Source organism: Saccopteryx bilineata, chromosome 3 (genome assembly GCF_036850765.1).
Source record: "Saccopteryx bilineata isolate mSacBil1 chromosome 3, mSacBil1_pri_phased_curated, whole genome shotgun sequence".
NCBI classification, from domain to species: domain Eukaryota; kingdom Metazoa; phylum Chordata; class Mammalia; order Chiroptera; family Emballonuridae; genus Saccopteryx; species Saccopteryx bilineata.
The window spans coordinates 12,473,873-12,499,568 of NC_089492.1; the positions used below are offsets into that span (position 1 = coordinate 12,473,873).

Consider the following 25,696-nt stretch of genomic DNA (forward strand, 5'->3'; position numbering starts at 1 on the left):
CAGTGTACTGAGCCCTGGCCTAGCTCTGAGGCTTCCAGAGTGAGAATTTCTGGTGCTCTGCAAGATCCCTTCAACGAGTCCAGCTATCTATGTGCCGGGCCAGATTTCCTTCATGTTATGTATTACAGGAAACTGAACACAGAAGTAAATATGAGGATCCAGCTGCCTTCAATAAAGCCAGAAACTGAGATTTGCAAAATGTATAACCATGGCACTTTTCTCACTCATTCTTTATGTTCAGAAGATAAAAATCCTTATATTTCAGATATTTCATAATGCTGCTTATGAAATGGGCTTATTATTGATTTTTATAATGGATGACTATATTTTGAATTCCCGTTTTGATTTCTAACATGATAAATGTCCTAAGTGATAACCCACGTAAACCAGAGCTCTCCAGGGTCCTCGGTGATTGTAAGAACGTAAAGGGATCCTGAGAGCAGACAGTCTGAGAAGGAACTGCTGACGGCGGCTGGCTGACTCATTCCTGCCGGCACAGTGCACCCCGCGGGCGGTGGGCACTTCCCTACGTCCACCCCCAGACACACCGCCTCACTGCAGTTCCATTTTGACTTCTCCCCACCTAAGAGCTTTCTGGCATTTCTTTGATTAGATCCTGATTTGGTAAAATTTAACCCCATGCAACTTATGTTCTTGCATAATAAAACTGGTGAGGACATGGTGGTTCTCTTCATGAATGAACCCTTCAGAAATGAGCAGAACATAAAAACGCTTTGGCCTTGACTTGCCGAAATGGACAACCTGACGCAAGTATCTCTCCTTGGCTTGTACTTTCAAATCTTAAACAAAGAAAAAATTATTGTAATGCCTTGCCTCCATGAGAACATAGCTCAAAACAAACAGATTTCTCTGGCTCCTTTTTAAGTCACAGCCCTCTGACTTGGCTCTGCAAAAATTGAGGAGCCCGATGGCAATCAGCACCCTCTGAGGCATGGAGTCTAAGGGAATAAACCCACCAGCCTGGTGCCAACAATAACGCACTGTCGATTATACTTTGCAACTAAGGGATACACATCGTTCAGAGAGGATTAATATTTTGCTTGTACTGTTATCTGAGATTGAAAAACTTTTTAAAACAATATTTTAGGAGAAATAAAAGGGAAAATTTTCTTATTTCCAGTGTTATCATTTATAGGGAAACCTTACATAAGGAAGCATTTTTTTCTGTATAAATTTACTTTGTCATAGGTTTAACTGTCTATCCAAATGATACGTACTGCTGGCCTGGGGACTCCTATATCTGCCCCCCCCCTCCAATTTTAGAGAGAAATAAAAATAACTGTGATTTCCAACATTTATCATTTTGTTGAGTTATATGTCATTAACTAGAAAGTGTTTCCCCACAAGTATGTAATTTGAAAATTATTCCATAGTTTTCTCTTATGGAATAGTAACTTTGCAAATAATAAAGGAAAAAGAAATTCATATTTTCGGACATTTCTCCTTCAACCTGTATTATAAAATACATAATTTTTCTGGACTTACAATAAAATACTAAATCTTCCATAATTTGTGGTTTTGGCTCCAAGTAGTAAAATAAAACACCAAACTGAAATTCTTAACACCAAAACTGAAATTCACTAGCATCTTTAAGATCAGAAAACCACTAACAAATTATTATCTGTTTGGGGGATTACTACCCATTTGGGGCAACAGTGCAAGTTATATTAGAAAGATTTTGGTAGCTGTGATGTTCAGTGAAGAACAGACAATAGACTTAAAATGTGGGGAAAATGCTTACTGCTTAAATCTACAGTAAAAGCAAAAGTCTCACCAGGATTGCAAAACATTTCAAATTGTGAAACTTAATTTGTAAAATAGACAAAAGTAAAAGAGCTTCCTCAGTTCATTTTTGAGATCTCAGCATCAGTTTAAAGAAAATGCTTATATTTAAAAGAAAGCCTATTTCAAAATATGAATTCCTCTACTAAGTAGAAATAAGGACATGGAGTTCTATGTCATATCATAAACTGCTCTAATTTTGTGTATATGCAAATGAAGGTGATGGGAAAATTAAGTTTAATAAAAAGTTATTTCCTTCACTATTCAATTCTTTAGGCAATAAAAAAGGCACAAGCAGAAAAGAAAAAGACAACTGATGTTAAGGTGAAAACAATCAAAGTACCTAAAACTGTTATGTGAATTACATGGGAAATAAAAAAAAGAAAAAGAGGATATGTATATTTCACTGTGTAGAAAAGATATATTATTTCTGGCAAATACTGTCTACAAGATTTTTTAATACAGTAAATAATTTTCCTCATTCTCATTTTTATTTTTTAATTGAATTTATTGGGGTGACATTGGTTAATAAAATTATGTAGGTTTCAGGGGTACAATCTATAACACATCATCTGTATATACTACTGTGTGTTCACCACCTCAAGTCACATCTCCTTCCATCACCACTTATTCCCTTTAATCCTCTACCTACCCTGCCTCCCTTCCCTTGGTTATCACCATACTATTGTCTGTGTCTGTGAGATTTTTTCTTTTTGCTTACTTAATCCCTTTATATTTTCCCCCCAGCCCCCATTCCTCTGACAGCTGCCAGTCTATTTTCTGTGAGTCTGCTTCTAATGTTTGTTTATTTTGTTCATTAGATTCCACATATAAGTGAGATCACATGGCTTATTTCACTTAGCATAATACCCTCAGGTCCACCCATGTTGCTGGAAAAGATGAGATATCCTTCTTTTTTTATGGCCGAGTTGTATTTCACTTATTCTCATTTTAAGTCAAAATTATGTTAATTTAAAAACCATAGTATAATAAGGTTCATTAGGAAGGCAAATTCAAAATCACATGGAATTTATACTACCACAAAGCTAGAAGGGATCCAAAGAATTTTGGTCCGTATTTGAGTAAACACTGTTTCTACCATTCCAAAGCAACCAGACTAGAATCAAAGTATAGTTATTTTAAAACTTGGCACAGCAGTTTAAGATTGGAAAAACACCCTTGTTATTTTAATAAAATAGTTTTCAGTTTTATTTTCCCCCCCAATTCCTCTCCCCAGCAGGGGGACAACACAGTGTAAGTTTCTATAGCTGGTGGAGGATTCTCCCAGCACTTTGTGGAAACTGTTGGCTTTCAGAAACAGGCTGATTTGAACCAAAAGTTAGACACAACACAGAATTGCCACGACAATAAAAAAGCCATTTAGAAAGAGGATCAAGCCAAGCAGATAAGCAAACTGGATACAATCAGCTCTCTGGGACTGTTCACCAAGTCAGTTCCCTATTTCAAAAGCCAAAGCAGAGCGAAGCATGCTGACTTACATTGCTTCTTCAGTTCTCTCAGCTGTTGTTTAAACTGCACAAATTTTTCATTATTTTGAAAGTCTGCATCAGAATTCTTATTCTGTAGAGTCAAAAATGTCTTCTCCACTAATAATTTTAGATCTGGTATATTTTCCGGACGTTCTTCTTTTACCTGACCAAACACAATAAAATGATCTTAGTTAAATATCAACATAGTTTTGTAACATTATTTTTATCTCATTTAATTCAAATACAAATATAATGAGGTAGAAAACAGAATCCCCCTAGTAGAGAACCAAGGAGGTGGGACTAGTTCTAGAACAGATGGCTGGGGAAAATGGAGGGAATCATTCATCCCTTTTACTCATCACTTTCTTCCTTTCTTTTCTATTAAATTTATTGGAGTGACACTGGTTACTAAAATTATATAAGCTCAATGTGTACAGCTCTATAATACATCCTCTGTATATTTCATTGTGTCATCATCCTAAGTTCAGTCTCCTTCCGGCACCGGATATTTGGGCCCCCTTTACCCTCCCCTCACCCCCTTCTGCTCGGGAAACCACCTTAGTGTTGCCTGTGTCAACGAGTTGTTTGTTTTGCTTGTTCCTTTATTGCTTTTATATCCCACATGAATGAAATCATATGGTTCTTGTCCTTTTCTGCCTGACTTATTTTACTTAACGTAATACCCTCAAGATCCATCCATTTTGTCACAAATGGCAGTATTTCGTATTTGCTTATAGGTGAGCAGTACCCATTGTGCTCTGCTAACTTGCCATCTCCTGGCAACTACCGGAGAAAAATGACCCACCAGCTCACATCTGTGTCCCCCACTTCATCGGAACCTGGGCATCAGTTCCTCCTTTAGCTCAGGTCTGTGCAGTTCCCCCCGACTCCCCAGGTGGTCATCACCCTCTCCGTTCTCATCCCTCCCCAGCTCCAGCCCTTCGCCTCAGCAGGCGAGAATGTTCCAACTTCACAAAAGAAGCTGAGACGTGAACCTTGAACTTCACCATCAGTTGCCCAACAAGGAATAAATGAGCCCTATGCTGTTCAAAGTAGACTCTCAATACATGCTCTTGTTTCTCCTCCCAATGTTTTATTATACATTTTTTAAACATGTGGAAAAGCTGAAAGAATTTAATTTACCAATCATTTACTTCCTAGATGGCACAACTAGTGCTTTGCTATGATTGCTTAAACCCACATCTTTTCCTCTATGCGTCCCTCTGTCTATCCTCAGCCTTGTTTTTAAGTTCATTCTGAATCACATCTTCTTAATCTCCTTCAGAGTAAACCCCCCTCTGTGAGTGCTCTCCCCCAACCCTGACCTTGGCTCTCCACACCCATGTTCAAAAACCCCTCTTTAATTCCTGCTCACGCCCCTCGGTCACTTTCTATTTATGTCCAGCTCCTTGAAAACAAATCGCCTGTCCCCACTGTCTCTCACCTGCCCCCACTGTCTCTCACCTGTCCCACTGTCTCTACTTCCCCACCCTCAAACCTTATCGACTGCAGTCAAGCTACTGGCCCTCCACTTCTCGGCAATGCCTCTCCTTCAGGCCTTCATCACTGGTCCCTGAATCACTGGGCTTTTCTGGTGCTCCCACCACCAAGCTAAATCCACCAAACCCTCCCATGTGCCCTGCTATGCTCTAGAAATTTTCTTTTTCAGCCCTAGTAATATTCAATCTTTCCCCTAATAAAATGTAAACTCTTTGAAAGATGTCTGAGTGCTCACGGTGTTGTCAGCGCTTGGAAGAGAGTAGGTGGTACTCTATGTGGACTCAATGTGGGCCTGAGAAACGAAGCTGGTTTTATCCCAATATATTTACCTACCAGAACCCCATAATTTATCAACTGTTAATAATTATCAGCAGGGTATAAAACACAATTTCTGAGCTGGAAGACAACTTAGAGATCACCTAATACTGATATCTACCCTCCTCAATTTCATAAATAAAAAATGATATAGAAAGAAGTTTAATGACTTAGCTACTATCATCCAGTTAGTCAGAGGCAATGCTAAGACTGTAAGATAGATATAAAAAATTCCGGTATTGATTCTAGTCAGTGGGATGGGTACACGTCTGCTGTCTCTGAATGTGAGCGCATGCTAAATTAAAAGATTACCTGCAATTAATCTACTTAGATTACCCTCTGTCATGAAGAAAAATATTATGTAATCTTTTATTTGCTATGCATTTTAATTAGCTACATCAAAAATGAAAATAAAGCATAAAACCAAAAATGCCTACATTTATATTTACAGTAGAGCGAAGGAACTGATTGTGTTCTCACTGCACTGACACAACTCAACCAGCACGGAGCCAGCATCAGTGCGAGCCGTGAAAACACAGAGAGGCTTCAACAACAAGCCTTGTACAGGATTTTAAACAAGCCCTGGAAGGCTAAAGAGCCACTAAAGCTGTTTGGAAAAGAGAAGGTAGAAAGGCAATTTAATAATGCCTTATGTCTCAAGAAGAAGAGCCATTCCACATGAGGGTAGCGATCCCTGACCCACACACTAGACAGAACGAGATGAAGCAAGTTCAAGATTGGAGCATGAAGAGTTCACTATACAAAAAATTAAAGTATAAGTTCTTAGAAAGAAATGATAGTTTCTTTTGCTGGATTTATAAAATAAAATCAACTCGCATCCACCTAAGATGGTAACAGTAACATTACAGCCAGGAATACAGATGAACCTTTTTGGATCTTTAATAAGTATGAAATTATTACTTAATCTGGGGTGATCAGAGCAATGCTCAGCGAATGCAAATACTCTTTACCAACAGAATCTCTAACCCACTCAACATACTTAATTTTATTTTTTTATTTTATTTTATTTTTAATTTTTCTGAAGCTGGAAACGGGGAGAGACAGTCAGACAGACTCCCGCATGCGCCCGACCGGGATCCACCCGGCACGCCCACCAGGGGCAACGCTCTGCCCACCAGGGGGCGATGCTCTGCCCCTCCGGGGCGTCGCTCTGCCGCGACCAGAGCCACTCTAGCGCCTGGGGCAGAGGCCAAGGAGCCATCCCCAGCGCCCGGGCCATCTTTGCTCCAATGGAGCCTTGGCTGCGGGAGGGGAAGAGAGAGACAGAGAGGAAGGAGGGGGTGCGGGTGGAGAAGCAGATGGGCGCTTCTCCTGTGTGCCCTGGCTGGGAATCGAACCCGGGTCCCCCGCACGCCAGGCCGACGCTCTACCGCTGAGCCAACCGGCCAGGGCAACATACTTAATTTTACTAGTTCAACTACAACCACTTCTGAGAAGTTGGATGGGGGGAGGAGATGGAGGGAAAGGCATTTAAGGTTTACAACTTGGCAACCTGAAATACGACTAGGAAAACCTGAATAAACTGAATTTAGTGATTCAGAGTACTTTTCCCCCACAGCCAGAACCTCAAGGGAACTGCTGTAAAGTACAGAATTCACGGCAGCAAGTATCTTCTCTGGAAATCTGATGCTACAGCCGGCACAGCTCGCCCACCGCAAAGAGAACTTACTGTACTCCAGTTATTAAAACAGAGCCTGGAAAACATCATTTCATTATCTGTCTAAATCAATGCAGTAAGTGGGGATTAACTGTATTCTTAATGGTTTCTTGCTTTGTTTGTATCTGCAAGAGAAATAAATACATAACCCCAAAAAGGGAAATGAAAAAGCTATTAGTTGGTAGCTGATCATAAGTGTTACCTAGTCTAAAAATGGGAAGGATGGCCCTCTTTTCCCAGGACAAACTTAAAATACCTCCAAGATCAATGAGATGGAAGGACAGAGTCTATTAGATCCCTGCCCATCCTTTTCCTGAGGATGAATGAAGTCTGGAGATACAGGACTTAAACCCTCAGTGAATTTTAGAAGGCACTGGGTCTATTAGTTTGCCAAGGTTGTTAGTAAACCACAGGCTGGGTGGCATTAACAACAGAAATTATTTTCTCACAGATCTGGAGGCTAAATGTCTGACACCAAGGTGACAGCCGGCTTGGATTCTTCTGAGGCCTCTCCCTTTAGCGTGAAGATGGCCGTCTTCATCTTGTATTATCACATGGTCTTCCTCCTGTGTGTGTCTGTGTTCAAATTCCCTCTTCTTGTAAGGTCACCAATCATATTAGATCAGGGCTCCATCCCAATGACTTTATGAAACTTAATTACCTTTTTAAAAGCTCTCTTGGAGGATTAGGATTTCTATATAAGAATTTGGGGAGGATCAAAATTCAGCACATACGCTGGGTTAATGAATTTTTGAAACGGAATACTAAAACAGCTTACAGATTCTCAATCATTCTACCATTATAATTTAAAAATATAGAATCAATGAGAAGTAAACTTACAGATAAAACACACAAGGAGAATTTCATACTGCCCTTGGGAGAGAAAAAAAACGGAGTTTTTTACCCACCACCCACTTATCTGTCCAGTCCTCAGTGAGCCTCTATGCGCTAAGCCCCGAACCTGAACAGGAGAGAAGACCAGAAAAGTCGAGCAGGAGCAGATGGTGAACAGCTCTGGGAGCCAGGCCATGGAAGTGAGACTTGACGTGACAGGTTGCAGGTGAGACACTGAGAGATTTAAAGGAGTGAAGCAACAATAACACAAGAACTTGAAGAAAAAAATGATTACTCTGGTTAAAGTATACGAGATGCACTACAGACAGAGATCAAGAATAATGTGCATGTTAACTAATGGCAGAGGGGCTGAAACATGGCCGAATTATAAATGCTATTTTGAAGCAGAATGGCTGAGTCCTTTTGTGAGAGGAAGACTGAGACTGATGACAGCTCCAAAATATTCAATATTTAATACAGGCAACTAGTTAAATAGTATTTTCCTGGGAAATTAGGGGCAGTCCTGAATGTCTGTTTAACATCTAAGTGGAGAGATGTAGTAATCTGCTGGAAAGACATTTAAAATGAGAACATGGGAAGGAAAAGAAGGGATGTAAAAGGAGCTCTAAAACAAGCCACAAAGACCCTGGCCAGGGGTCAGTGGGTAGAGTGTTGGCCCAGTGTATAGACATCCTAGGTTCGATTTCGGTCAGGGCACACAGGAGAAGTGACCACCTGCTTCCCTGTCTCCTTCTTTCCCTTCTCTCCCTCTTCCCCTCCCGCAGCCCGTAGCTCAACTGGTTCAAGTGTGGCCCTGGGAGCTGAGGATAACCTTGGTCGGTCCCAGCGCATCAGCCTCAGGTGCTAAATATAGCTTGGTTGATTGGAGCACCAGTCCAACTGGGTTGCCAGGTGGTCATGGCTGGGGTGCATGTGGAGTCAACCTAAGTATCTCCCCTCCTCTCACCCAAAATAAATAAATAAATACATACATACATAAATAAAAAACAATCCAAGAAACCAGGAGTGAGGAATGCCTCAGAAGAAAGGAAAAGAGAAATTTCCTTAAGAGTATTACTTGTCTATTGGGAAAAATGATACAGGAGAGTTCAAGTAAGAGAAGGCCTAGCCAGAGACCATTGGATTTCAACGCCAGGAGTCAGTACGGGGCATGGCAACCGTCTCCCTGTCTCGGTGTAGCACCTGGGACGCTGCTTGCAGGCCAGGATCACTCCAATGGTGTCTCTAGTCTGCTGCCCGTGGTAGAGCAGGTGCTCACAGGACACTGGCAGAGTGAATCTCGGGGAAGCCAAACTAGGCTGCAGAGTTGAGGAAACGATGAAGGGAGTTCTGTGTGAACAAATGGATAGATTTTGGTGGCAAAGGAAGATGAGAGAGACAGGAAGTAGATCACGGGCAAGAGAGAGCTAAAGAGGCTATCTGCATAGCGGGCAACGAGCCTGAAGTGAAGCTGACGTGGAAGGGAAGACCACGGACCTCGGATCAGACGGATCTCGGTCCACCTGACACAGGATCTCAGCGCAGTCCTCCCAGGCCTCGGATCGCTCTCGCCTCCCGATTAGGGGTCAGCAATGCCCACTTCAGTGCAGTGAAGACTCAAGTCATGTTTGTGCTTCATTTGGGCACATAGTAATGTTAAGAGAAGTTTCTTCTTTTCCTCCCAACTCTAGCACAGAGCCTTTTACATGTTTGCAAGTAAGAAGGAGCCAATGGAAAAAAAAAATCCAAAACTGTAAGAGAAGGCAAAACAGATTTCAGTTGAGAAAATCAAGTACTAGGGCAAAAACTAGAGAGGGAAGGAGGCTACCCGCTGGGACCTGTTGTCACAGTGCCTCAGGGCTGAGCAGGCAGGCCCTGAGCAAGCCCCCAATGGAGGACAACAGGAAGTGGTGAGGGCCGGGCTGGGTAGAGCGCAGCCCCAGGTGAGAGGAAGCGGCCACTGGGCTCCCGCTCTGCAGGACTGCTGCCTCGGGAGAGAGCAGCCTGTTTTTAAACAAATGTTAGAAATCTATATTGTTTTGAGGCATTTCCTGGTTTTTAAAACAATGTATAGTCCAAACAATACATCAGACTACAGGGCATAAATTTGAAACCTCTGTTTATCGCAAACAGCATATTTTGGACATAAAAATAAAAGTACTCTTGTGACCCACAATATTTAGGGGCGATCTAGGGCAAGTCCCAGCCTACTTTCTACTTTAGGAATGAAATGTGGTCCTTTCAAGCAAGACAGAGAAGAATGGGAAAGTGTGGATGTAGGGGAGAGGGGCGCATCAAGGGTTTCACTTTGACACGCTGTTCCAGAGTGTTCATTCATTATTAAAAACCTGGGCTTTGGACTTGAGATTAAAAATAAGACTGCTAATGCCTGACCTGTGGTGGTACACTGGATAAAATGTCAACCTGGAACGTTGAGGTCGCTGGTTCGAAACCCTGGGCTTGCCTGGTCAAGGCACATTGGAGAGTTGATGCTTCCTGCTCCTTCCTTCTTTCCTCTCTCTGTCTCTCTCTCTAAAATGAATAAGGTCTTTAAATATATACATATATATATTAAAAAACAAAAAGACTACTACTAACTGAGTGACTATAGAAACATGACTAAATGCATCTAAGCTTAGTTTCCTCACTTGTACGTAGAAAACTCACTCCACTCACCTCAGTGTTGCAGAGAAAAGAGATGAGATAGAGCACGAGGCAGTGAGCTGCCCGTCCGAGAGAACATCACTAACGAGCAGCTGCATTATCATTTAATGTATCTCTAGAGTACGGGATACATAGGTCTGCAGCTCAGTGGACTGACACGGAAACATCCACATGGAGGAAATCAGTTTGGACTTTAATGCAAACTATGGAACTACCAAGGGAACTAAATACACAGAAACTAAAAAGGAACCAGGAATAGAGCTCTGGAGAACACCACATTTATGAAACAGCTAGAAGAGTCTAAAAAGAAAAAGTACAGAAAGGAAAAAGACAACCAAAATACAGTGTCCACAAGTCTAGGAAAAAACTTCAAGATCTGTCAAACGCAGCAAAGTGAAGCCAAAAAGGACTGAGAAGTGCCCACTGGACTCAGTGACTGAGTCCCTGGGGACCTTAGCAAGAGCAGAGGTATGCACAGACTGCTGACTCTAAAATCTGCAGGTCTTTGTTTAAGGAATTGTTTCAGAAAGATGGAGCAGTGACTGGGAAAAAAACACACAGAAAACCCCAAAAGTGCCTGCCACAAATTCTCCAACTGCTCAGTTTCAGCTCAAAATCACTTGTTACTGTTCGGCTTCATTTAATGGGAACCCAACACTCCTGGGACTGCAATATTTCTCTCCTGTCAGCACGGGGAATGTAATCCATGAGCTGACTGTCAACAACTAAGTCAGGCCGCCGGGGCTCTGTCTCTATCAACAGAGCCTGGGCGTTTTACAGGAAAGGAAGACAATGGTGGAACCGAAAGGCAGAACTCAGTCCTTACCCATGGTGAACCTACATATTATTTTCAACGTGCTGTAACCTAAAATTTTCAATATTTACGGTGATAACAGACCTTATTTCTTTCAAACAAGATAGTATACATATGCAATTACTCAAACTGTGTCATTTTACTGCCATAGGGCAAAGTCAAGATCTCCTCCTCCAATTATCAATATTGCCTATAGCCACCATCTCACTGGGAGGGGAGATCACAGGAGCTACGGATATTAACGGGCTGACTCATTCACAGACTTCTGAGTCCTGTGAGCATCTAGTATAAAACCAGTCCTTCTCATAACTGAACCAAGGCTCAGATGAATTTACTCTCTCTCCTCAGGAGCCAGTGTTAGATGTTTGGCTCCCCAAAGAATTTTACCCAATGATTTACATTTTGGAAGTAACACAGCCTTTAGAAGTTTACGGGTACGTAATGGTGATAAGCAATGTGCTCTGTGTTCTGCTCGGCACATTAAGTATGTCAAGTTCTAAGTCACAGTCAGCTTGATCTAAGGCTATGGGACCAGCTTTCATGCTGGGAATCCAGGAGAAACTGCCTCAGTTAGTCCTACAACATGCACTCAACAAATATTTACTGAGTCCCAGTTAGATACCAGGCATTACACTAAGCACTGAGACATTTATGGAAGCTGGCCCAGACTTATGACACACTACCAACCCAACTGGTCGTGCACAGGGCAAACTTACATAGGCCAACAATGTCTCCACCTTTACAAAGCAAAAAAGCTTGGTCAAGTTTTTATAGAAAGGCATGCCCAGGCTACGGATCATTATGCTCTCACTGGCTATATACCTAACTGCATGTGCATAGGGAGACATGTTATATTTTCTACGAGTTTACTATATTGCTTTTGCCCTGTTTAAAAAAAAAAAAATCACACACACTAACGAGGGCCAGCAGGACTCACCCCTTCATCTCACGCCAGTTTCTGCTTTCCACTGCACAGCCCGCACTGAGCTCTGTGGGGCCCAATTACTTATGGGTGAGTGAGTTTCCCAGCGCCATTACTTAGTCTGACTTCTGACAAAACACTTCAGAGAGAATGCTTCCTTGTTGAGCATTATTACACATCAGCTGGACTTCAGTTTGCCCAGGTGTCGTATCACACCATTAGTGAGCAGCGGCCTCCAGACTTGGAAACACCTTTCCTCCTTCAAGCTGTTCAGGAAAATGTTGAAAATGAATAAAGGTAAACACGTGTGTGAGTGCCACTGGTCTAGCTGTAAAGGACCGATCCTGGGGAACAGGCCATTGTCTGACAGATGGCAGTTGAATGAGGCCACCTGCCATCTATGTGCGTCTGTTACCAAACACTTACGCTGTTGCAAACTACTCCAGTAAATTTCTCATGGCACCACCCCCTATAAGATCATGACAAACAGGAGTCATAGGAATCACCTATTTACAGAGAAACAGCCTCAGGATTCTCACACTGAGGGCTGGAGAAGAAGGGTGTGGGGGCAGCAAATTTGATGTTGCCTCATTTTCTTCTTTTTTGTTTTGGGAGGATTTATAGATGCGTGCATTATTTATTTATTCGTCCATTTAATAAATATTCACCAAATGCCCACCACACGCAGCACTGTGCTAGGCACTGGAGACACAGTATGAAGACTAACCTGGCCCCTGTTCTCAGGGGGTTTGGGATATGGTGGAGGAAGCCGATACTATTCAAATAGTCAAACAAATACGCTACCACCAATTGTGGGGAGTGCTGGGAAAGAAACATATCAGATGCTAGGAGAGCATGTCACAACATAAACACTGAGGACACCATTTCACAGGCAATCCTTTAAGCACTGTTCAATTAAACACAGGTCACGCTGGGGGGGGGGGGTGAGCGAGGCTGAGTGTTGTTATAACAAACACTTTACACTTGCACCGCACCTTTCATCTGAGTGGTTCAAAGCCTTCCACACACACACAAATCATTATCCCAATTTTACAGATATGAGGAACCGGCAGCTCACAGCAGTTAAGCGTCTCGCCCAAGGTCATACTGAGTCAGTGACAGATGGTTTCAACTCATTCAAACCCCCTTTCAACTTCATTTTGCTTTGCATGTGCTTCCAAATAACAACTCAGAATGAACTTTCATACTCCATCTTAATTTTATGAATGCACACCTGATTTCAGGCATATATTCCCAAACTTCTGTGGTCATTTGTCAGTTCTTCAATGAAAAGATCTCTATGCTGAATTTGAAATTGCCTTTCCTGTCCACCATGCCTCTGTCATTCACAGAATTACTTAATGCCTTACTTTATCATTATAGTACCTCAGTCAAGATTTTGTAGTAAAAAAACAAGTACAGCAATAGGTTAATGCCAGGGGCATTTACTGGTCTTACCAAGTACCCCACTGGTCAGAGATGATCATTCAGAATGCTAAGCCATCTACAGAAGATTCAGTTCCGGTGCTACCTGGGAGACACAAGCTCGTCAGGTTAGAGCAGCGCTTTTCAACCTTCCTCATCTCATGGCACACAGAAGCTAATAACTAAAATTCTGCAGCACATCAAAAAGTGTATTTTTTACTGATCTGACAGAAAAAACCACACAGATATAATTTGGATTCATTCACACTAGCTAGTTAATGTTGTGTTGGCTGTTGTCATTTCTTTAATTTGACGATTGTTCAGCACCAGTGGAAAATCGCCGGTTAGAGTGATGGCCCTCGGGTTGCCTGTAACCTGCGAATAATACATGCTGTTGTTTCCTCCCACAGCCAGAACACATGGGTCTAGGAACCAAGGGCAAAAGTAGAATTAGCTACACATCTCCTCCCCCTCGTCACACCTAATGACCAAATTGCATTTTCGCCATGACTGCAACTCTAGTTCTGCTGGTTTAACAGACCTGGTACCCAAGAGAAGAACGATTTCACTAAGGAACTCAACAAAGCTTCCACTGATATGAACCTTAAACTACAACCTAGCAATTTTGAGCTCATGACACTCAACAGACATAAAGTGAGGTTACAGAACTGGTTAGTTAGGACAATGAATCTTCATTATCAAGGGTAAATAGGGTTGTTGCTACAGAGTGAGAAAAGGGAGTGTGTGCCTGGATGGTGTTTGCCATGTCTACTGGCAAAAGATAATGGCAGTCAGAAACAACTCCATCCAGACTGGACCATCAAGAACATAGATACCTCAAGAAGGAAGACCTAGATGTTAGTCAGATGAAAATCTACATTGGCTAAGAGTTGGCCGAGAGCAAAGAGAACACGAAATGGGTAGTGGAGAACGGAAGTTAAAGATACCAACTACGTGTTTACAACCAAGAGCAAAAGCTAAGACTGGCCTGACCAGGGTGTGGCGCAGTGTATAGACTGTTGGTCTAGAACGCTGAGGACCCAGGTTTGAAACCCTAAAGTCCATGTCTGGAGTGCGGGCTCACCAGCTTGGGCGCAAGGGTTGCTGGCTTCAGTGTGGGATCATAGACATAACCCCATGGTCACTGGCTTGTGCAAGGGTCACTCGCTCTGCTGTAGCCCCCCCCCACCCCCACCCCCACCCCCGTCAAGGCACATTCGAGAATGCAACCAATAAACAACTAAAGTGCCACAAGGAAGATTTGATGCTTATCTCTCTCCCTGTCTGTCTGTTTCCCTCTCTCTTGCTAAAAACAAAACAAAACAAAAAAACAGATCAGTTTCTCTCTCTCTCAAATCAATAAATAAAATTTAAAAAACTTAAAAAAAAGAAAGCTAAGACTGAAATATGCACTATTCTTCCTTGGTTTGACATGTATGTGTTTACACTTTTAACTTATTTCTCCCTTTCTCTTTCTCCTAATATTTTATGAAAAGTGATTTGGTGGCCCCTTGGTTACAGAAGGCCATTACAGAACAGTAATAAGAGTAATAAGCGTAGCCCCAAATCCTCGACTTGGAAACATAGTTGATAAGATGTTATTTCTTCCTCCTTTGCTGAGAGAGCATGTTTTCCACTTTTACGAGAGCAAGCTGCAACATTAGTAAGGGAGCCTTTTGTTGGTTGTCACCATTTGCAAATTTAAGTCTGTAAGAACAATGGAGGCTACTGAGGTTGAGCAGCCGAGCTTACTGGCGGAGAATCTCTGGAACACTTTCCCAGAGTTTGGGAATTTCCTGCCTTATGAGCGACACCACGCTGGCACAGGAACCGGAAATCCGCTTTCGCAGCCTCCCGTGCAGCAAGAACACAGCCGAGTCACCTTGGCCCTTTGCCTGTGGGATGCAGTGTGGAAGGTGCCAGGCCAGCCCCTGAAGCTAGATTACCAAGCGACTTAACCTTTAAATCCCAATTCTACCTCATACTAGCTGTGTAATCTTGGGCAAGTCACTTGACCTCTCAGAAACTTGATTCCTCATCTATACCTCGACCCAAGTCAGAGGGTTGTCATGAATGTTAAAGAAATTAGTGCATTTCAAGAATTTAGAGCTTCGAAAGCCAAATACAGTAGCTATTAGACACAGGTGGTTATAAATCTAAATTAAATGAAAAAAAATTAGTCTCTCTGTTACACTACCACATTTCAAGTGCTCAATGGGCCTATGAACTGGTGGCTACCTTGTTACGTGTGTAGATACAGAACATTCCCTTACCATAGACAGTTCTACTGGAAAGTAATGACTTACAGAATACTTCCTGGCACTCAGTAAGTCCTCAGATGGTAATTGCTATCTTTATTACTAGTATTGTTATCATTATCATTATTTCACATCATACCCTCAGAACTTACTTACCTTCTATCTAGAACTTTGTACCTTTGATCACCTGCTCACCTGCACCCAATTCCTCCCCATCCCTACCACTCACCTCTGGCAACTACATTTTCACCATTATTACTACAATAGCAAGTTGCAGATAGAGCCAAATTAAAAACATCTGGTGGAGGAGACAAACAAGTAAAAAGCAATTGAATGGAGTCTGATAAGAATTAGCAGCAATATCAATAGCAACAGCTGCTCTCAAGGTGTTCAATTTATCATGGGCAAGTTAGTGAGCTGAGCACTTCACAGGGGTTATTTTATTTCCTTTTCCCCACACAAACAACCAACCGCCTAGAACGCAAGAACTAAAAATCCCTGTATTACAGATTAGGAAATCGAGGCTGGAAGTGGTCTAAGTGCAAATAGTCAATGTGCTCCCAGCGCTGGAGCTGGGACTTGCATTGGCAAGGACTGTTCAACTGCTAAGTCCATGTCTTAAGTATGACTTAGAAGTCACCAAGTATATTCTGCTTAGGCGCTGGGAATACAGTAGTAAACAAGAGACCAAGCCTTTGCCCACACGGAGCTTACACTGTAACTGAAAGAACAATAAGAAAATACATAATTAGTGAGATAAGTGTAATGGACAACAATAAAATGAGGGAGGGGGAGATCTTCTATGATGGACAGCCAGATAAGGCTTCATCAAGATGACATCTGAACAAAGACCTGAAAATAATTACAACAGGCAGAGGAGTGGCAGGAGAGGTCAGAATTAACGATGGAGTGAGGGTGGACAGAGCACGGGGCCATGTGTGGCCTCTAGCCTCTACTCTGAGAGAGACGGGAAGGGTTTGAGCAGAGTAGTGAGATCTGATTTTCTTCTTTAAAGGATCACCGGCCCTGGCCGGTTGGCTCAGCGGTAGAGTGTCGGCCTGGCGTGCGGGGGACCCGGGTTCGATTTCTGGCCAGGGCACATAGGAGAAGCGCCCATTTGCTTCTCCACCCCCCTCTCCTTCCTCTCTGTCTCTCTCTTCCCCTCCCGCAGCCAAGGCTCCATTGGAGCAAAGATGGCCTGGGCGCTGGGGATGGCTCCTTGGCCTCTGCCTCAGGCACTAGAGTGGCTCTAGTCGTGGAGCGACGCCCCGGAGGGGCAGAGCATCGCCCCCTGGTGGGCAGAGCTTCGCCCCTGGTGGGCGTGCCGGGTGGATCCCGGTCGGGCGCATGCGGGAGTCTGTCTGACTGTCTCTCCCCGTTTCCAGCTTCAGAAAAATACAAAATAAATAAATAAATAAATAAATAATCACCAACTATTACAAGAATACATTAGGAGAGAAAGGGCAAAAGCAAGGAACCAGTTCGAGGTGGAAAGCCAGTTAACAGGCTCCAGCAGTCATCCCGGCACGAGGTGAGGACAGCATGCATTTAAGCTGACAGCAGAAGGAGCAAGAGGTGGTCAGGTTTCAAACAGACTTCGAAGGAAGCAACAGAATTTACTGCTGGACTGGATATGGGCTGTGAACAGTTAGGGACTGAGAACAACTCCAGTTTGGCCCGACTGAACAAACTAGTCCAGCTGCCATTTTCTGAGGGGGAGTCTGCAGAAACAGTACGTTGGTAGGGGAAGAAATCCAGAGTTGAGTTTTGGAAGGTTAAATGCGAGAGTCCTGTGGGAATGACATAAAGTAGAAACGAAAAGAAGACAGCTGTAGATCTGAGGCTTGGAGAGAAGATACGGTTGGTGACCAATGTGATGAAAAATGATCAGGTACGTGGTATTATAAGAGCGCATGGAGTAATACACTTGGCAGACAGACATGGTGAGGTCAGGAAGGACGACTGAAGAGAGGCTGTTCCAAGCCTGTGGCAGGGAAGAAAGAGGAGCTGCAGTATTTGAAAGTGAAAGAGCACTCCCAGGAGAAGGAATCATGTGTGCTAAGGCCACAGGCAAGAGAACATCCCAAGAACTGGCACAAAAGAGTGGTATAAAGTGAGACTGCAGAATTAAGCAGGGAATGTTTGAAGTTATTCCTGTGAGCAGTTATCCCTTACTGGAGGGGAAAGTTGTGAAACAGGCGGACACAATAACCAAATTTTCAACTCAGAAAGATCTCGTGGGCTACTAGAGAGGAAACATACCAGACGAGAGCAAAACTGCATGCAGCAAACTTGCCACAGGAGACTTAAGACTGAAAATAGCAGTCAGGAGGCGCACTGATTTGAGGATCAGTAAAATTTGGTGACAGAATGCGAGACTTGAGGAGCGAGGGGGAGGAAGGACAGGAACTGAGTTTCTGCGGTGGGAGACCTATGGCTGATATCACCGCTCACAAAGTAATAGGGTCCCAGAAGACAATCAGAGGAAGTCTCTCAGGAACATGTTGAATTTAAAGAGCACACTAGGGTAAAGATGTCAAACAAATGACTGAATTCATGTGCGTGATTCTCAGACTAGTAACTGGGAATGGAAGTAAGGACTGGGACCCAGCAACAGAGACAGGAAGCCAAGTTCTGAGTGTGGATGCCATCGCTCAGGAAGAGAGCATGGTGTGAGAAAACAGTCAAAGCACAGGTAGGAAGACCAAGATTTAACAGCTGGAAAGATGAAGTGGGTCCAAGGAGCTGCAGAGAGTGGCCAGAAGCTAAAAAGAAAATTCCCAGCCTGTGTTAGACACACTAGGTACAAACACAGTGCTCTATTTTTATTACCACAAATCTTACGCGTGTCAGTCAGGCAGTCCAGGTAACAAGGAGAACGGGTTGACAGCATGAACTACATGGAACCATGGAGGGAAACTGTAGTCTGAAAAGGGCAACTGGGAGAAAGAACTAGCATAATTTTCCTTTTCTTCCACCTCTCTCCCAATGTTCCCTTCCTCCCTCCTAAATGCAGCTTATAAGGCAGACCCTGTCAAAGGGGCCTTTTAAGCGTACCTTAGTATTGGCACTGAGAACTCCGCCTGTGTGGACATTTACTGCCATCACTACAAGTCTGTGATCACGATGGCACACCTTAAGAAGGGCAGCTTCAATTCATGAGCAGCCCACAAATAAATAAGAAATTAATCTATCAACAGCGATTTCAAAAGTTTCTTCCAATAGTTTTTGAAATGATAAGCCAGGTAATATTTATCAAATGAAAATAACTATCTGATTAAGGAGACCTTTGGACAACTAAACTGACTATCAGGTTAGTTTCGACACTGGCAAAAGCAGTCACATAGAAGTTCTTTCAACCCAACTTTCAACACACGAAGCCTGTATTATAACCCCTTCCCTACCTGCATATTCTGGGTTACCTCTGTCAAAGTCAAGGCTCCTAGAAAAGTCTTTGCTCATGAAGGTCTCAATTTTCTTGCACTCCTGTAGATAAACTTCTTTGTCCCCTATAATTCAAGCAGTGGGTGGTGATACTGAAGCGTATTTGGTGGTAAAGTCCCTAAATCATGAGAGACGCATTTGCTGCTCCAGTCTTTGTGTGAATGTGTGTGGAAGAGGAGGGGGTGCCCATTCAGTGCTATCTAGCCCAAGGAAAGCAGAGCCTTGGTGGCAGGCTGGGGCAGTGCTATGTTCCACCAAAGCCCTTTCTATCAGAGCATTCTGGTCCCGGGAGATGAGACTCCTGCACCTGGGTGACTGGGAAGCCCCCAGCCACTATAAGAGAGCTGGGAGGAGGGCTGGGAGAGCTTCTTGCCCACCGTCCCTGTCTTCCCTGGGGCCTCCAGGCACACCCTCCACAAACCAGAGGATCCTAATAGCCAGAAGAACAAATCCACCATTCCTGTTGTAACCAAACAGAAAACCTGTTTAATGTGACTATAGAAACTGAAAAAATAGAAGCAAGATATCTACTCTGGGGATACTACATTTTTCTCTCAATTCCTAAGTTAACTTCTAACACTCACAGGTGCCTTAAGGATTCTGGCAAATGCCAAGTCAAATCCCTGGTGTTTACAGCACACCCCATATCTACAACACGAAGTGAGGGCGACCGAGCATCCGAGGTGAGATCTTTTCCTCAGCGATCCTATCGCGCCCGACACAACAGACTGTGGAATGACTAATACTCCAGCAGTTGGCTAGTGCTCTATCCTTCACCTGCTCTATTTCCTCCTGCCCAGCAGCCTATCAAATTCTCTGATGCTGCCTTCTCTATAATTAATATGGCTTCCTCCTCATATTTGAAATTACTTCCCACAAATAAAGCTATAGAATTGCCTTTAGCCTTCCAATTTGTTTCCTATGAGAAAGAGTCCCTGACTAAACGAGAATGAATTCTATCCACCATTAATCTAATCAAAATTCCAATGTGCCACAGGAAAATTAGAACAATAAACAAAACAAAAGCCGATTAAGTGCTTAACAGTTTATACAGCCCTTTTTAGAATAATTTATATAGTTTGACTCTCATTGCTCAGAGATTAAGTAACTTCCTTGCACCAAACACCAAATAGGTTACAGAGCCCCAAGGTGGCCACCGAGTCTGAAAGCATAGATAATACTATTTCATAAGGCACTGTAATCTGATAGCATTAAGCCAGCTATTGTGTATTCACCTACCTTTCCAAACTTGGTGACCACCCTGTAAACTGACCTTCAAGCCATAACCTACCTCCCTGATTCCCCCGTACAGTTTACTTTAAAGAGCTAAAGAAGGTGGCAGTCAACAGAAAATATCATCTTAAATTAGGATATTTAAAAAATTCTGTAAACCAACTTTTATATTCTGTTCTTCAATTTAATTTCAAAACCACCTTGTGCATGGAGATTAACAGAAGCAATTAACCTTTTCTTCATATCTGTTCTGTCAAGTCTCACTCTCTATGAGGTCATGAAGAACTTGCTTACATCATCTCATTGACTACATGCAACAGCCCCATGCAATTTCTATAGATACAGAAACTGAGGACTCTAAGAGGACAAGTCACTAGCCCAATGTCACAGTTAGGCTAGGTCCTGTGATTCCAAATGCTATGTTCTACTACTCCACATACTGACCATATCGCTCCCTTCTTCCATGGAGAGATTTTTCTAAAAACTGATCGTGAGCAAATCTGGAGGCTATCGTGGCAAGACAAAGAAAGCCACTCAACTTGAGGTAACTGAGTTAACTTAGAATATTGCCTGGCACAGAGCAAGCGCTAGAGAATTGTTAGTGAGGCTGCCTTTCACTATGGAAAGGACTAAATAGTTTCACAAACAGAAACACAAAGCATTGCATTAAACCTAGAAAACCAACCCCTTCATATTCACACCACTGCCACTTTTAAAACATACCACAAAAAGTTCTCAAAGGGTCGACGATACTGGCCCCGCTAAAGTTTTTCCTCTTTCCAATATAACAGTCCCACATAACATTCGTTTCCTCAAGCAGTTCTTTAATACTAACAGACTGACTCTCATCCTCATGCATGTCAAATCAGCATTAAGTAGTCACTTTCCACTTAGACTAAATGTCCCAAACCTTTACCTTTGGGAAAATTACAGTAAGCTATGTAAAAGATCAAAACTAGACAAAAGTATTCTTACTCCCAAATGAAAACAAATTCAACAAACTACGTATGTCTTGAGGCATGAAGCTGTCATAAAAAAAGCCTTGAATTGCATGTCAAGAAGCCTCCTGAACCCGGGTTCGATTCCCGGCCAGGGCACACAGGAGAAGCGCCCATTTGCTTCTCCACCCCTCCGCCGCGCTTTCCTCTCTGTCTCTCTCATCCCCTCCCGCAGCCAAGGCTCCATAGGAGCAAAGATGGCCCGGGCGCTGGGGATGGCTCTGTGGCCTCTGCCCCAGGCGCTAGAGTGGCTCTGGTCGCAACATGGCGACGCCCAGGATGGGCAGAGCATCGCCCCCTGATGGGCAGAGCTTCGCCCCTGGTGGGCGTGCCGGGTGGATCCCGGTCGGGCGCATGCGGGAGTCTGTCTGACTGTCTCTCCCTATTTCCAGCTTCAGAAAAATGAAAAGAAAAAAAAAAAAAAAAAAAAAAAAAAAAAGAAGCCTCCTGAGGCCATGGCTAGTTTGCTCAATGGATAGAGTGTAGGCCTGGCGTGTGGATGTCCTGAGTTCAATCCCAGGTCAGGGCACACATGAGAAGTGACCCTCCTTCTCCTCCTCCTCTCTCTCTTTCCCTCTCGCAGCCAGTGACTTAAATGGTCCAAGTGTTGGCCCCAGGAGCTGAGGATAGCTCAAATGATTCAAGCATCAGCCCCAGAGAGGCACTGCCAAGTTGATCCCGGTAAGGGTACATGTAGGAGTCTCCCCCTCCTCTCACTTAAAAAAAAAAAGTCTCTTGAGACTAAGCAAGTAAGTCCCTGAGCCTTCCCAAGGCTCAGAGTCCACCATATCTATCTTAGCTAACTTGGAAGGTTTCTGTGGTCGTTACAGAGGTCATGGACCCAAGAGGGTTTCTCTCCCATTACTGGGCACAAAGAAAGTTGGCTTCAGACTCCTATTTAAAGGGCCAAGAAACTGGAGTAAAAACTGAAGACATTTCTAAATCTGGTTTAATCAAACAATCAATGATCCTCTGCAAATATCAAATCACTGGAGAAGCCAGTAGAGAAGTGAATCCACTAACATCCAGAACTAGACTAATTCCTCTAGAACATTTTAAACACCAAAACTATACCTCGACAACAAATGGGCTTTATTACAGTTATAGAAATTAGATTACAATAAACTATTTTAGATTAACTCATTTTTAAAATAGATTTTTTAATTTAGCCTGGAAACCTAGCCACTAAGCATTATTTCAGTGGGAAACTGTAGTCCATGGTTCCATTCAGAAATCCAAGCACTGGGAAAGTATCTTTTCTCCTTCCAGCTAGGTCCACCAGCTCCGAGACTTCCTCCCAATCCTGACATTCAGGAGGTCACTGTCACGCTTCAGTCCTGTGACCCTTCAGATATGTCACGTGAGGACTATGGGGATACAGTAACTATATAACCATCTTTCACTGTTTTGGGGGGGGGAGGGTCACAGTCCTATTTATAATCTCATTTTATCTACAACTGCCCAGTGAAGTATGTAGAAAGCACAAATACTATTATTACTCCCACTTCAGAAATGAGGAAACTGAGGTACAAAAGGGACTAGTCCAAGGTCACAGCCTGGCAACATGAGGACCAGAAGCCACATCTTTATTTCACAGTCTAATTGCTCAAACAACAGTGGCTTAGAAAAGGGGGAGAAGGAAGTAAAGGGGATTGTGATTCATGCAGACTTTGTTGATAAACTCATTTTGTCCGGCTTTGTGAATTTTCATTAATTTCCTTCTTCTCTGTCGCCTGATGAGTTAGTCACTTAAACTGTCATATCAGAAAGTATAAATTGTTTTAAATTATTTCCTCATTGTTATATATACATGTTCAACTTTTATGTGTTTCATAATAAAATGACTCAGGGACTAAGTAAGCCCAGTCTACATTAGTCACTTGTTGAACGGTCACAGGAGATCTATGCAAAACCCTTGGGAGGTGGGCGGGAGACAGAAATAAGCATTTACCAAAAAGATGACTAAATTAAAGACAAAAAGTGAATGTAAAATTCACACATTTTTCCTGCTAGTTTAAGCTGTGGATGGGAGAGCAAATGTGAAGAAACATGACACAAGTCACCTGTTGTCACTTTTTCCAAGTTCAGGTGGCGCACAAGTTTACTCATTTAAATTGCACAGGGACATTTTGTGGCAAGGGAGAAAAGTTAAAAGTTAACAGGGCAGAGCACGAAGACCTTGCCTGTATACAGCACTTTTACTTCGTGAGTGCTTTCACATCCGGTATCTCACTTTTTAATCAACAAATCACTGAGAGAGACGGGCAGATATAACTAAGTTCAGTTTGCAAACCTGCTTGAGGTCAACAGCCATTTGGTAGACAGGTGTGGAAGAAAGCGCAGTAATTAAACTGAACACTGACACCAATTTACTACTGTAATGGGACCATACACACTTCATATTACAAAGGCAAAGCACTTTAATTTCATCATCTGGCAAAGAAATGCCATTACTATCACAGAAAAGGTGGTAGGGCATAGACTAACTATATGTGTATTATTTATAGGTGCTTTAAGTCATGTCTTATAAATTTCTTCTAAAAAAAACACTGAGCACACAATGTTTGTGCTGTGAGACTTCTAAAAACACAGTGTAACCTTCTGCATCAAATTAAATGTCTGAATTTGCAAGAGGAAGGCTCTAAGCACACCCAAGATTTAGTTCATTCAGAGTTTCTAGTTAGTATTTCATGTGGCATTTTTGGCTTTTGTTTCAGTTGGGGGTGAAAATAAACCTCAGGGTGACAGAGAGTAACCTGATGGGTAGAGAGGGTTTTCTTCTCAGTATCAGTAACATCCCAAGAACCATAGATAGCTGAGGCAGCTGGAAGGCAGGCGGTGAAGAACACGAGACCTCTGGAAGGTGAAAGGCCAGGGAGTCAGGACGCCTGGAAGTCAATCATGTGACGTAATCATGTTAATCATGTTAAACTGGTTATTGTTTCCAATTTTAAGTAACACTTAACTTGGTCTTTTAAAATATCACTTTCTATTAGAAGATAATTGAGTGATTATTTTAAAATGAAATGAAGGATAGAAGAAATAATTAAGTTAAAAACTGTTCATAAGCCTGGCCGGTGGTGGCGCAGTGGATAGAACATTGACCTGGAACGCTGAGGTTGCAGGTTCGAAACCCTGGGCTTGCCCAGTCAAGGCACATAGGTCAAGCAACAAACAACTAAACTGAAGCAACTATATGATAATACTTCTCTCTCTCCACCCCCACTCCTCTCTCTGTAAAATCAATAAACAAAATCTTAAGGAAAAAAAACCAGTTATTTAAAAATAAACTGTTCATAAGAACAAACTGTATTACTCTAGCCTGTGAGCAATGAACATGAGGATTTTCACTATTTTAAAGAGTGCTGTATTGTGTGACATAATTTTCCTTGGGAAAAAGGGGGGGGAAAAGCCCCAAGAGAAATGAAATTTAAAAAACTCCAGTGGTTAAAGTACCAGGTTGGCTATGACACAAAACAATAAAAGATAAAGTGTCGTTGTTACTGGAAGCCTGGTGCTTTGAAAGAAACAGAATAGAAAGCTCTCCATTCTCTAAATGACGGGTCCCTTCAGAATGAAAGAGTTTTTCCACCAGCACAACTGCCGACTCACACAGGGCTCGAGAGAATAAAACCCACTGATATTCTCCCCATTTATAGTCTTTCCATTCTTTCACTTGTCCACAACTTAGAGGCCGCATACATAAAACACAGCTAACAACTTGCATGACACATCAGAGGAATAAATCCAATACATTTTTTCTCTCCTAATATTTTTTCAAATGAGTGCAACTAATAATGTGAACAAAAATTAAAGATGGAAATGTAGCTCAAGAAATATTTTTGTCTGTGCACATGAGTGTATGCTATATATTAAAGTATCTTGCTCACATCTTTTAAGTAACTTTTGTTTACTTTATCTAAGAAAACCTCAAAAGTTATTCCTAAATTACCAAAGTTTTTACTAGGTCGTCTGAGTCTTAACTTTAATGTGACCCCCTGGCCCTTACCCATTAATTAGTCTGAGTTAAAGGGCATAACCTCTTTCTCAGCGCTGTAGACTGCAGCAGACGTACTGGCCAGGGGACTTCAACTCCAAATGGCCGAATGCCATGCTGCTCAGTGGCCCTGCACCGGCCTGGTCCCCAGATTCCGCCCAGCCCTTGCTGGTTAACAGCGCTATCAGTAGTACTGAGTCCCCGCCAACACAGCCTGCCCCTGTTCCCAGATGACTCCTTCTAAGGAAAGAGGACCTTCCTTCAATCTCTCAAGAACCAGCCTCTGACCTTTCCCAATTATTTCCTGCTGCCAACTCTACT

At 42.7% G+C, this 25,696-nt stretch overlaps 1 protein-coding gene across 2 annotated transcripts in view; it reads right to left on the reverse strand.

Moving 5' to 3' along the window:
- The window catches only part of NSMCE2 (NSE2 (MMS21) homolog, SMC5-SMC6 complex SUMO ligase), a 239,793-nt gene that overhangs the window by 134,011 nt on the left and 80,086 nt on the right, over positions 1 to 25,696 (reverse strand). For both annotated transcript variants that reach the window (XM_066265676.1, XM_066265677.1), the window contains one exon: positions 3,303 to 3,456. In XM_066265676.1, coding sequence (XP_066121773.1) covers positions 3,303 to 3,456 — 154 coding nt within the window. The remainder of the gene's footprint in view (positions 1 to 3,302; positions 3,457 to 25,696) is intronic.